Source organism: Eschscholzia californica, unplaced genomic scaffold (assembly GCF_041429995.1).
Source record: "Eschscholzia californica isolate CP2 unplaced genomic scaffold, dmEscCali1.0.p SCAF_2, whole genome shotgun sequence".
Lineage (NCBI taxonomy): Eukaryota > Viridiplantae > Streptophyta > Magnoliopsida > Ranunculales > Papaveraceae > Eschscholzia > Eschscholzia californica.
Genome location: NW_028238309.1, coordinates 12,668,165 through 12,681,361, shown reverse-complemented (window position 1 = coordinate 12,681,361; position 13,197 = coordinate 12,668,165). Strand labels below are relative to the sequence as shown.

At 37.6% G+C, this 13,197-nt stretch overlaps 1 protein-coding gene and 1 long non-coding RNA gene across 2 annotated transcripts; both read right to left on the bottom strand.

Moving 5' to 3' along the window:
* Nucleotides 1-481: 481 nt before the first annotated feature.
* Nucleotides 482-3,907, bottom strand: LOC147556302 (uncharacterized). The gene is made up of 2 exons (XR_015234969.1): nucleotides 3,829-3,907; nucleotides 482-3,706 (listed from the first exon to the last, which is right to left on the bottom strand). It is a non-coding gene; the product is annotated as an uncharacterized LOC147556302 (long non-coding RNA).
* Nucleotides 3,908-4,531: 624 nt separating this feature from the next.
* Nucleotides 4,532-11,449, bottom strand: LOC147556301 (putative glycosyltransferase At5g03795). The gene is made up of 5 exons (XM_086658606.1): nucleotides 11,441-11,449; nucleotides 10,107-10,180; nucleotides 9,495-9,864; nucleotides 9,118-9,414; nucleotides 4,532-4,885 (listed from the first exon to the last, which is right to left on the bottom strand). The coding sequence occupies exons 1-5, from the start codon at nucleotides 11,447-11,449 to the stop codon at nucleotides 4,532-4,534; spliced, it is 1,104 nt and encodes a 367-aa protein (XP_086514732.1).
* Between the last annotated feature and the right edge of the window lie 1,748 nt (nucleotides 11,450-13,197).

Genomic DNA, 13,197 nt, shown 5'->3' with positions numbered 1-13,197 from the left:
TTGACTCCTGCTACGAGAACGCCAGCCATTAGAGAGGCATTGGTATCAAACCCGATTGCCTTGAAGGTTGAAGGACCATAAAACAATATAACATTGGCTCCAGTTAGTTGTTGGAGTAGTGCAATCAGTAAAACCAGCATAAAAGGTCGTGGGTGCCCCGTTGATTCTTTCTCATTAGCATGAGACTGTACCAAATTAAAGAATTTATTGTCAACTTCGTAAACATTCTTCTTCCCATGAATTAACGAGAGTATGTCTCTAGCTTTTCCTGATTCACCCATCTCTATCATGTAAATGGGGGTATAAGGGAGTCGAAAATATCCGGTTGACATAATAGAAGCAGGGATGACGACTAAAAAGAAACTCCAATGGGACCAAATATTGTAGTTAACAAGATGTCCAAGAAAGATTCTGATGTAGACGCAGCGGAATAATTAAAGAACAATAAAATAAACTAAGAATAATTAAAGAAAACTGTAAGAAACGATAAAATAAACTTAAATTCTTAATAACTTCAATGGTTTTTCTCTTCAAGGTGAATAATAACATAGACTAGATCTCCTTTTATAAGATAATAAACCTTCCTAGATAGACTCAAACTAGGATTCCTAAAATAATAAACTACTCAAACATAGAAACTTTAAAAATAAAGAAATATCAAATTAAAGTAACTTCTCCTATACTAAATAAACTACTATTATAACCAAATAGGATGTGGGCACGCGTGGACGTGGGCCCACACGTTTATGCGCCTGCATCAGCACCCTGTTCCCCAGAAGGTTCGTCCTGAACCGATTTCGATGAAGAAAACAAGTTGATGCACCCGCAGACGATGAACTTTGACATGGCGATCCGTAATTCCCACTTCGAACGAAGTTTGTACTGGAATGGAAGGATACTAATGTGCAAGTAATCGTCAACCTCGTACCCAAACTCATATGCCAATGATTCTCGCAAAATTAACCTTAGTGAATAAATAATGTTCATCTCGCCATCTTCCCACGGTAGGCACAACCACTTAATCTTCAAGAAAGTGTGAAGTACTATGAGCAAGTGTGAAGTAAGAGTAATTGTAACAAATTTCCAAAATACTTCATCAATAGCCAAAGTATAAGCATAACCATCGCTAACTAAGATATCGATATGGAACCATGTAGTGTAGATATGCCACGCAAAATTGACTTTTCCAAGTTCATCTTCATGTAGTTTATGTACTCTAACGTGATCAATACCTGGAGCCCACTGTTTGTTTTCTTCAATTGATATGTGAAACCTAGATGGAAGTTGTTCAATTGGTATGTGATCTTTGACCATTGAGTATAGGTTCATTGTAAGAATTGGGAAATTGATCCTCTTTTGCTTAATTGTTTGAAGAAAATTTGGTAGGAAGAGATTTGATAGAGAAAGCGGCGATGTGGGACATAATTGATTCGAAAAATTCTGGGTTGTTTTTCTTGTTCCTCTTTTTCTTAATTGTTTCTCTTGTTGTTCTTCTTCTTGGTTGTGATGGGTTTTGATAATTGCTTTTTGTTCTTCTTTTCCTTCACTAAATTCTGGGTTTGTATATGTGTGGTGGAATGTTTGGTTGGAGAAGGGTTCCTGTAGAGAATGAGGAGAGAGATGATGTGAAGGTGCTTGTAGTTGTTGTTCCTCATTGTAAACTTGTGGGTGGTTATAAGAGTTGAATTGGGAGAAGCTGAGTTGGTTATGGGTTGAGTGGCCCAGGGTGGTTAATGATGTTGTAGGGTATGTGGCAGTGGGTAGTGGGTTTTCGAAAAAAGTAGGGTTTGGGGGCTGATGGTCGGGTATGTGATGGTATATTAGCATAGGTTGGCCAATTGTTCCAATGCTTGCGGAAGATTCGAGAAAGAGTGGGTTTGAGAATGGAGGGTAGGGTGCGGTTATGTGGGGGCTAGTAATGTTGTGTGGAGTTCTATTGGTGGTCTGAATTGGTGTAGATGTGGGTGGTATACTGTTGTAGGTAAAGTGGAATGGTGGGGGTGTTGTGGGACATGGGTTGTATATTGTAAAACCAAAGAGTGTGTGTGTAGTTGGATTAGTGGCATAAGTGTTGGAACTTCCTGGGATGTTGAAAGTGTTGGTGGGTACTGTTGGTGGACTAATGGAAGTCGGGTAAGAAGTGGGTTGTTGGGCGGTGGATGGTGGTGGTGTCGGTAGAGATGAGGGTTCGGGGTTGCGGTTTTGGTGGTGGGTTTCGAGTGGAATGGTGCTTGGTGAATAATATTGCCGAGGGGTCTGGAATGGGTATGGTTGGGTTATACTTGGGTTGGTAGTAGATTGGTGGTCGTTGAAGGAAAAAAGTGGTGTGGTTGGAGTGGTTGTAGGGTTTATGTATGTTAATGGGAAAACCGGGAAGAGTGGTGGTGTAGTGTTGATGTGAATCGGTGGGAGGAATGTGGTCGGGTATGGGTTAGTGATAGGTTGACCGAATAGGGGTATTGAAATTGGTGTGGTGGTTGCAACGGTTGAGTTTGTGGTGGTTGGAAGTGGTTGTGGTGATGATGTTTGAATGGAAGTAGTAGATGAAGGAGTGGTGGTAAAAGAGGGAGACTTACATATGCCTTCGAGTTGTTTAGATAACTTCATGATGGAATCATTGACTTGATCGAATTTTTCCATATTTTCCTTTTTGTAATTTTCGAAAGCTTCTTCCAATTTTGTAACCGAGGATAACTTCTTGTTGATGTTGTCCCATTCGGAGGCAAAAGTTGGTGTCTTCTCTTTGATTGTTGGAGTAGGAACGGTAGGATTAACCATTGTGATTGGTTAAAAAAAATGGCTCTGATACCACTTGATGTAGACGCAGCGGAATAATTAAAGAACAATAAAATAAACTAAGAATAATTAAAGAAAACTGTAAGAAACGATAAAATAAACTTAAATTCTTAATAACTTCAATGGTTTTTCTCTTCAAGGTGAATAATAACATAGACTAGATCTCCTTTTATAAGATAATAAACCTTCCTAGATAGACTCAAACTAGGATTCCTAAAATAATAAACTACTCAAACATAGAAACTTTAAAAATAAAGAAATATCAAATTAAAGTAACTTCTCCTATACTAAATAAACTACTATTATAACCAAATAGGATGTGGGCACGCGTGGACGTGGGCCCACACGTTTATGCGCCTGCATCAGATTCCCATTGGTATCATCAACTCGAAGCTGAGTATGAGAAAATGATGACAACTACTAGGAGCCATCTCACACATATACCTTGGCAATTCAAATGCAAAAAGAAAAGCTAGATAAATCAGACACCGTCCCATATGTAAAGGAAAATCATAGATGTGCCTACTCATATAAAACTTAGTCGACTCCCAATCAAAAAATATACCTCCTAGCACTGACGCAACATATAACACTTTATCATCTTTGTGAGGTTGTTTGGTTGAACAGTAGAGTAGAACTATGGTGTAGACAATACATAAGGGTAACCACACATTGACGAAGTGCTTCAGTTTTCAGAAGGACCTTAGGAACGGAAGCAAGACCACCATCTATAACAGCCACATACCCGATGATCAGACCACCACAAATACCCATCACCCAAGTCATAACCATATACCTGGTTAAGTACCGCCACAACGGTATGAAAATAGTCATTTCACCATCATCCCTCATTCTCATTGAGAAAAATGTCTTTTCATCGCGATATCTCATTCTCATTGTTCTTTTCTCACTACAAAGCATCAACAATAACAAACAACACTAAACCCCATTATAATCAACAAAACACAAAACAGTAGACTAATGAAAATTAAAATTAAAAAGGAAAGGAGGTAAATGAGGTCTGCTTCTTACCTCAAATAGATTATAGTACTCAAAGGAGAGAGAGAGAGAGAGATGTGAACAAACCTAATAATTTGTGTAATCAAGGTTTAATTTGATCAAGGGAAAAACTCCAAATTTCTAAAGAAAAATTAGTTTGTTCCTAAATACAGGGAAACCAACCCACTAACTCCAAATTAATAGGAATTTGGTGTATGTTATTGGAGACTTAGTCACTTGCTAAGACTTATTTAACCCTTCCCAACTAGACAGTGTCTCATCCTAGGTTAATTTGTTGCATTAGCCCGTTGCACTAAAATTCAACCCATTGAATGATACATTGTGTATACCTCACCCAAACTAAATGACTTCATAAAAGGGTGCGACCATACGAGTAGTCCTATGGTGAAAAGGATGTCACAGTGTATAAATTTTATAATAACATAGAGTGCTAATACACGACTATACGAGTAGTCCTTCAACACAACTCCCTTCTTGTACATATAGTTTTGTTATTTTAACAACCCTAGCTTCTGCTTATGAACATTTCTACCTCCAAAATCATTTAATTTATAAAGTTTCCCTTAAATGTTTAATGCCTTGTTCGATTTTTATGTTATAATATGAACAATGTATGATAGTACAAGAAGTTCTTACACTATTTCGACACTAGCTCTGTACTAATATATATAGATTAAGCTCAAAAGTCGTTAGTGCAAAAAACATGAATGAATAATCAAACATCTACAACCTTGAAGTTCAACCTTCTTAGCCAAATAGAATGAATGATCATATGGAAAACATCATATCTTTTAGGAGGTCCATTTATAACAAAATGTCTTTGAACTTGTTTCACCCTTCTCTGCAATTTTAGATACCTAGTTTGAGAAATTCCCATTAGAATTCTCTTTATGTTTGGTATATCACTGATAGAAATCTGAACCGAAAATGAATTCCAGTCAAGAACATCGCTAAACGGTGGGACGTAATTATCGGAAATTAGAACGGGAACGCATTCTGCATAAATTGCTTCAACAATTCTTGGACTAGCAACTTCATATCCACTAGGACAAAGACAATACATGGTATTCTTGTAATAGTCCCACATTGCTCACAAGAGTGTCCAGAGACTGGGCTATATGTGTAAGCTCAAGCTTAGTAAGTACCGAGGCCTTTTGGGTAGGCTTGTGGTGCCTTCGCCAAGGACAAAACCCCGTACCTGTGTGAGGTGGTTAAAGCGGGGACAATATCGGCAACTGCTAAGGCTTGGGGCGCTACAAAGTGGTATCAGAGCTCTAGGTTTAGTGGTCCTAGGGTTATATTGTGGGTTTGATTGTCGTCGTTAGACACGTCATTGTTATGAACACTTTAATTAGTGTCTTGCAGAACTGGTTGAATCTAGAATGTGCTTTTGGAATTGCTTTCTTGTGAAAACTTGAAAGAAGTTGTCTTTATATTTTGGGAATCTAAATTGTGATTGCAAATTTTCCATGGGAAGGATAATGGCTATTGATGTGATGTACTTTTTATTTGTGATGCGTGCGAGTAAATGTCTTATTTGACCGTGATGTCAAACCTAAGGTATGTGATTGTGATTGTAGCAATACATATATTTATGATATACATGAGGGTACTGAAAATCCCTACTTTTATGGGGTTTTGGGTTGTTTGAATGTGTGTTGTATGATAGGGTATCAGTTGATTATGAATCAACTTAAAAATTTGTTTCGATGAGAAAATGTTAACTGAGAATGGTTGGCTCGACATGTGGGTCGATGCAAACACGAATTTGTTGTCGTGATAGTGGACAACCTCGTGGACCATGATTTTAAGTTCTACTTATTGGATTGAACCAAGAATGGTTGGCTCGACATGTGGGTCGATTGCAAACACTAGTTACTAATGCGATATTGGATAACTTGGTGGACCATAATCTTGAGTTTCGTTAATGGATTGAACTAAGACTGGTTGGCTCGACATGTGGGTCGATTGCAAACACGGGCTTGTCAATTTGATATTGGACAACCCAGTGGACCAGGGGCTTGAGTTCTAATATGGATTGACGATTATAATCCATAAGTGATCGGTGGTTGGCTCGACAGGATGATCGATGCAAACACAAGTTCATTCTTGTGGACCACATACTTCTAGTTTGAGAAGTAATAAATTGAACTAAGACTGGTTGGCTCGACATGTGGGTCGATTGCAAACACGGGTTTGTCAATGTGATATTGGACAACCTAGTGGACCAGGGGCTTGGGTTCTAATATGGATTGACGGTTGTAATCCATAGGTGGTTGGCTCGACAGGATGATCGATGCAAACACAAGTTCATTCTTGTGGACCACATACTTCTAGTTTGAGAAGTAATTTACCAACTAGAGGTTGGCTCGCCTCCTGCTCATATGTAAAGTGCTCGTGTTGCACGGATCCCCTCTTTGGGAGGTATCAATGGTTTATTGAGAGGTTTAAGTCGATGCAAACACGGATGCTAAGTGAAGCTATCTTGTGGACCTCAAAAATTGGTTATGCCCCTCCAAAAGGGAAGTTGTATTGTATGAATCTTTTCAACCGTGTAACAGGTTGACTTCAGTTGTGTTGTATTTCTTGTGCTTGTATAACATTTATGTTCTAGCATTTGCTATACTTGATTGCATATTGTTTGTGATTGTGGTATGTTTGATTTCGAGGACGAAATCCTCTTTTTAGGGTGGAAGATTGTAACACCCCTATTTTCTTGATATACCAAATTGGGTGGAAATAATAAAAGTCTAGGTCAGTTTTGTTTAGATGAAATACTGGTGGGTTTAAAAACCCTATTTCTCTTCACTTTTGAGAAAACCCTATAGAAAAGAAAGAGGGTGCAGTCGCTCCTTAGTGATGGGAGGAAGAATAAAGAAGAAAAGTGATGGAAATAGAGTTCTCGAGTGAGAGAACAAGCCATGGTTGTGGTCTTAAAGTCATCTAACGCGAAAAGAGGTAGATTTCCTATCTCCTAATTTTTTTGTAGGCTCTTTCAATTTATTCCATGATAGGTATAGTATTGTTAATCACATGAAAGAACGATTAAATGGCTTAGAGACTAGTTTTATCTAGAATTTCATAAAACATATAGAGAGGACAGTATTTTGGTCTAAATTCAACTTACATCTGGTATTGATATATGAAGAATCTCGGTGTGATTCTTATATTTTTGGAAAGGTCTGTTTGTCTACTTTCTAGTAGTTCAAACGGTTTGTTAATCCGAGTTCCGAGTAAAGAGTTACGATAGTTTTCGTACAAGGTGTCAGAACAGTGTCTACTGCAGTCGGTTTATATTAAAATTAAATCTGGTGTAGATATATAACGAATCTAAGTGTCATTCTTATATGTTTGGAAAGGTATGTTTGTCTACTTTCTATTAATTCAAACGGTTCGTTAATCCGAGTTCCGAGTGAAGAGTTACGATAGTTTTCGTACAAGGTGTCAGAACAGTGTCTACTGCACGTCGGTTTATATTAAAATTAAATCTGGTGTAGATATATAATTAATCTAAGTTTGATTCTTATATGGTTGGAAAGTTCTGTTCGTCTACTTTTTAGTAGTTCAAACGGTTCATTAATCCGATTTTCGAGTGAGAAGTTATGATTGTTTTCGTACAAGGTGTCAGAACAGTCTCCGATGGACGAATTTATTGAGATAATTCACATGGTTTCTGTTCTTTAGGCAATGTATCTCCTAGGTAGATACCTTCTAATGGTGAGCCTATGTTTGTTAATTAATATTTTTATTTGTTTGTTTGAGATTGCGATCCACGTGAGGATCTACTATAAGCATCATCCCTTCTGACTTGTCATGTGTTGTTGACTTGAATTGTTCGGTGAGTTTGTTTGTAAGTCTTGATAAGAGTCTATGTTTGTTGTGTATTGGTCTGAGATACCTGAACAAGAGTTTGATGATTGTGTCTTTCGACATAATGTGGTTGTCGACGTACATGTCAAGTTTGTGGCCATAAAGGTTTACCTTAGTTAAAGGCATGATATTTTCTATCTGCTGAAAAAAAAAAAAAAAAAAAAAGATCGTTGTATTATCAGGGTTAGTATTAGATTAAAATAATACGAGAACCGAAAAACCTAATAATTAATCAAATGACATAAATTATTAGTTTCGAGAGAGATTGGATAAATCTGATATATTATGGTAGTATTCACGGTTAAATTTCAGATAATGCCAATAATGAATATGAATGCAATGCTTCCTTGATTGGGGATTGAGCTTGCCTACCCGAGACTTAGGTTTGAGGAAATCTACTGCAGTTGGGTTTTAACCCAGCTATTTTGTTTTTCAGGTAATTATTGTGCACTCATGGTAGGTGTTGCTCGTGGATCCAGTTTGAAGGTCTCAAATCTTTGATTTCAAGGCGGTTAGCTTGAGATTTGGGATTTGGGGCGCTACAAAGTGGTATCAGAGCCGAGGACGACTCTTCACTGAGGGTGGGGGATTGTAATAGTCCCACATTGCTTACAAGAGTGTCCAGAGACTGGGCTATATGTGTAAGCTCAAGCTTAGTAAGTACCGAGGCCTTTTGGGTAGGCTTGTGGTGCCTTCGCCAAGAACAAAATCCCGTACCCGTGTGGGCTTGGGCCTGGGTGGTTAAAGCGGGGACAATATCGGCAACTGCTAAGGCTTGGGGTGTTACAAAGTGGTATCAGAGCCGAGGACGGCTCTTCGCTGAGGGTGGGGGATTGTAATAGTCCCACATTGCTCACAAGAGTGTCCAGAGACTGGGCTATATGTGTAAGCTCAAGCTTAATAAGTACCGAGGCCTTTTGGGTAGGCTTGTGGTGCCTTCGCCAAGGACAAAACCCCGTACCTGTGTGAGGTGGTTAAAGCGGGGACAATATCGGCAACTGCTAAGGCTTGGGGCGTTACAAAGTGGTATCAGAGCCGAGGACAGCTCTTCGCTGAGGGTGGGAGATTGTAATAGTCCCACATTGCTCACAAGAGTGTCCAGAGACTGGGCTATATGTGTAAGCTCAAGCTTAATAAGTACCGAGGCCTCTTGGGAAGGTCTGTGGTGCCTTCGCCAAGACAAAACCTCACACCACCTGAGTGGTGGCTAAGTGAGGACAAAATCGTGTATGTGGAGGGTCCACGATGTCGCTGCGTGCTCTGATAGGTCGGGCGAATCGCGTGTCTTCGCCCAATACCGAGGCCTTTTGGGTAGGCTTGTGGTGCCTTCGCCAAGAACAAAATCCCGTACCCGTGTGGGCTTGGGCCTGGGTGGTTAAAGCGGGGACAATATCGGCAACTGCTAAGGCTTGGGGCGTTACAATTCTTCACCATTTTATCGCAAGACACTCCGTCTGGGAGATTTTCGTACACTTGAACATCTTGATCTTTGTTCTTCCATTGTCTAAGAAGTAGAAATCTTATATAACCACCCACAAAGAATGCAAGAACATAACGACGAGATGGGGAAGGACCACCTAAAAGACCTGTAATTTCTCCTGTTCTTAGATGAATTTCAGGAAAAGATACATCTTTTGAAGGTTTGAACCCTTCGGAAGTGTTTGCATTGCATAAAACCCGAATAGATTTATCAAATAGTTTTGGAACATAAGCCGATGCTCGAGGTCCCTGTGAATTATTGCAAAAAACATTGAGTCTTGATGTAAAAGACAGATGACAAATGAGTTTGTTAAGTTCAATTTAGTTACCCAATCATGGCAAGAAAGCATGAAATGATCAGCACCAAGGCTTCGATTCCAATACGGATATTTTGCCGCGAGGATATCTACGTACTCGAGAATAGTCCGACCGATGGCATCGATTTTATGGGAATCAGGCTCATAGAGATACTGAACTAGTTTAACAACACTAAAGGGAAGAAAAAAGACATGAGCTTGGTTAGGATCTCTAGTTCTAAATTTAGTTTCCATCTCCATTTGATGAATAAACATTCCTTCTGTTGAATATATACTTTTACATGGACCATCGTGGAATATCGGTGGCTCTCCCTCTTCATAAACGAATATCTTAAACCTCTTCTCCATCTCAAGATCATTATTAAGAACAGTTAACATGAATCTAGTCTTATTCGAGATGAACAAGAACGAATTTTACCGATGAAACGAGTTTGTATTTCTATAAATGGGTCCTTGAGGAACATTTTTTTGATCATCAACTTGGGTGAGTATTTTATTTTCATTCCTCTTAGTAGCTTCTCTCATTAAAGCTCTAGCCCTAACAAGACCAACTTCAATCCTCTGTTTTTTCACCTCCATTGTTGAGTTCCCACTAGTACTATAATCTTCATCAACACTTGAAACCTGTCATGAAACGAATTAAGTAAACTTAGTTGGGAATTCCCACTAGTACTATAATCTTCATCCACACTTGAAACCTGTCATGAAACGAATTAAGTAAAATTAAGTAAAACAGAACAGAATGTGAAGATGAAGAAGAGACAAAGGAAGTAGAGGTGGGAATGCAATATCTTTTCATCTCTCTCTCTCTAGAGTCTGAATTTCTTAACAATGATTTAAGTTGTTGTGATTATCGATAATGTAATTTTGCCATCCTTATGATTACATGGTACAATTTTATTTGGTAAGAGGCCTATAATTTTAGTTAAGGGGTAAAAGAAGCAATGGAGCGATAACAAATAAAACCAAACTCGTCAACAACCCATGGTTGGAGTGGTAGAGGTATATTCTTCCACCCTAGAGGTCAAGGGTTCGAGACACGCTGAACCATTCAAAAAAAATAAAATAAAATCAAACTCTACAACGAAAAGAAAATTATTAAAAGTGGACAAAGTTAATCTTCACACATTTACCGGCGGGATTTATTTATAAGGCTTATTTATTGAAAATCATATTTGAAGAAAACTCATATACTACCCTATAAACTTTAAAAGAAAATTCGTAACTCTCAGAATCACACGAAATTTGGACCAATAATATAAAATGACTTCACCCTCAACATCAGGGTCGTCATGTTTGAAGGTTAAGTTATAATACTTATTTCTTGAAAATCGCATTTTGAAGAAAACTCGTGTACTTCCCTATAAACTTTGAAAGAAAATTCTTAACTCTTGGAATCACACGAAATTTGGACCAGTAATATAAAATTACTTCCCCATCAACATCCATAGCTTCACCGTGTTTTAAGGCTAAGTTATAATGCTTATTTATTGAAAACGATGTTTTGAAGAAAACTCGTGTACACTCCTATGAACTTTGAAAGAAAATTCTTAACTCTCGGAATCACACAAAATTTGGACCAGTAATGTAAAATTAATCCCCCATCAACATCCATAGCTTCGCCGTATTTTAAGACTAAGTTACAACGCTTATTTATTGAAAATGGTGTTTTGAAGAAACTCGTGTACTATACCCCCTACGAACTTTGAAAGAAAATTCATAACTCTCTGAATCACATGAAATTTGGAGTAAAATTACTTCCCTATAAACATCCATAGCTTAGCCATGTTATAAGGCTAAGTTATAATGCTAAGTTATAATGCTTTTTCATTGAAACCCTTATTTTGCAGAAAACTCGTGTACAACCCCTACGAACTTTGAAAGAAAATTCGTAGCTCTCAGAATCACACGATATTTGGATCAGTACTGTAAAATTACTTCCCTATAAACATCCATACCTTAGCCATGTTTTAAGGCTAATTTACAGTGATTTTTCATTGAATCCCTTATTTTGAAGAAAACTCGTGTACGACCCCCTGTGAAATTTGAAAAAAATTCGTAATTCTCAGAATCACAAGAAATTTGGACCAATACTGCAAAATGACTTTTCCATAAACATCTATAGCTCCGCCACGTTTTAAGGCTAAGTTATAATGCTTATTTCTTGAAAATCATATTTTGAAGAAAACTCGTGTACTACCCCGTATTAACTTTGAAAGAAAATGCGTAACTCTCAGAATCACACGAAATTTAGACCAATACTGTAAAATTACTTCCCCATAAACATCCTTATCTTCGCCACGTTTTAAGCCTAAGTTATAAGGGTTAATTATTGAAAACCGTATTTTGAAAAAAACTTGTGGACTACCCCCCTATGCCCTTTGAAAGAAAATTCGTAACTCTCAGAATCACATGAAATTTAGACCGGTAACGTAAAATGACTTCCCCGTCAACATCCATAGGTTCGCCAAGTTTTAAGACTAAGTTATAATGCTTATTTCTTGAAAATCGTGTTTAAAGAAAACTCGTGTACAACTCCCAATGAACTTTGAAAGAAAATTCTAAACTCTCGGAATCACACGAAATTTGGACCAATAATGTAAAATTAGTTCCCCATCAACATCCATAGCTTCGACGTGTTTTAAGGCTAAGTTATAATGCTTATTTATTGAAAATTATATTTTGAAGAAAACTCGTGTGCTATCCCCCTACGAACTTTGAAAGAAAATTCGTAACTCTCTTAAATAACATGAAATTTGGATTGGTACTGTAAAATTACTTCCCTTTAAACATCCATAGTTTAGCCATGTTTTAAGGCTAAGTTATAATGCTTTTTCATTGAAACCCTTATTTTGAAGAAAACTCGTGTACTACCCCTTACGAACTAGGAAAGAAAATTTGTAGCTCTTAGAATCACACGAAGTTTGAATGAGTACAGTAAAATTACTTCCCCATAAACATCCCTAGCTTAGCCATGTTTTAAGGCTACCCTATGAACTTTGAAAGAAAGTTCATAACTCTCGGAATCATACGAAATTTAAACCAATAACGTAAAATGACTTCCCCGTAAACCTCCATAGGTTCGCCAAGTTTTAAGGCTAAGTTATAATGTTTATTTCTTGAAAATCGTGTTTAAAGAAAACTCGAGTAGAACTACTCCTAATGAACTTTGAAAGAAAATTCTAAACTCTCGGAATCACGCGAAATTTGGACCAATAATGTAAAATTAGTTCCCCATCAACATCCATAGCTTCGACGTGTTTTAAGGCTAAGTTATAATACTTATTTATTGAAAATGATATTTTGAAGAAAACTCGTGTACTACCCTTAAATAACTCTCTTAAATAACATGAAATTTGGTTCGGTACTGTAAAATTACTTCCCTTTAAACATCCATAGCTTAGCCATGTTTTAAGGCTAAGTTATAATGCTTTTTCATTGAAACCCTTATTTTGAAGAAAACTCGTGTACTACCCCTTACGAACTGTGAAAGAAAATTTGTAGCTCTTAGAATCACACGAAGTTTGAATGAGTACAGTAAAATTACTTCCCCATAAACATCCCTAGCTTAGCCATGTTTTAAGGCTACCCTATGAACTTTGAAAGAAAGTTCATAACTCTCGGAATCATACGAATCTTAGACCAATAACGTAAAATGACTTCCCCATAAACATCCATAGGTTCGCCAAATTTTAAGGCTAAGTTATAATGCTTA

Bases quoted from the DNA above. Each gene is read 5' to 3' on its own strand.
- LOC147556301 (XM_086658606.1), bottom strand. The intron at 9,865-10,106 runs GTTTCAAGTGTT...GAATAAGACTAG, and splicing joins CTTAATTCGTTTCATGACAG to ATTCATGTTAACTGTTCTTA. The intron at 9,415-9,494 runs GTAACTAAATTG...AATAATTCACAG, and splicing joins TGCTTTCTTGCCATGATTGG to GGACCTCGAGCATCGGCTTA.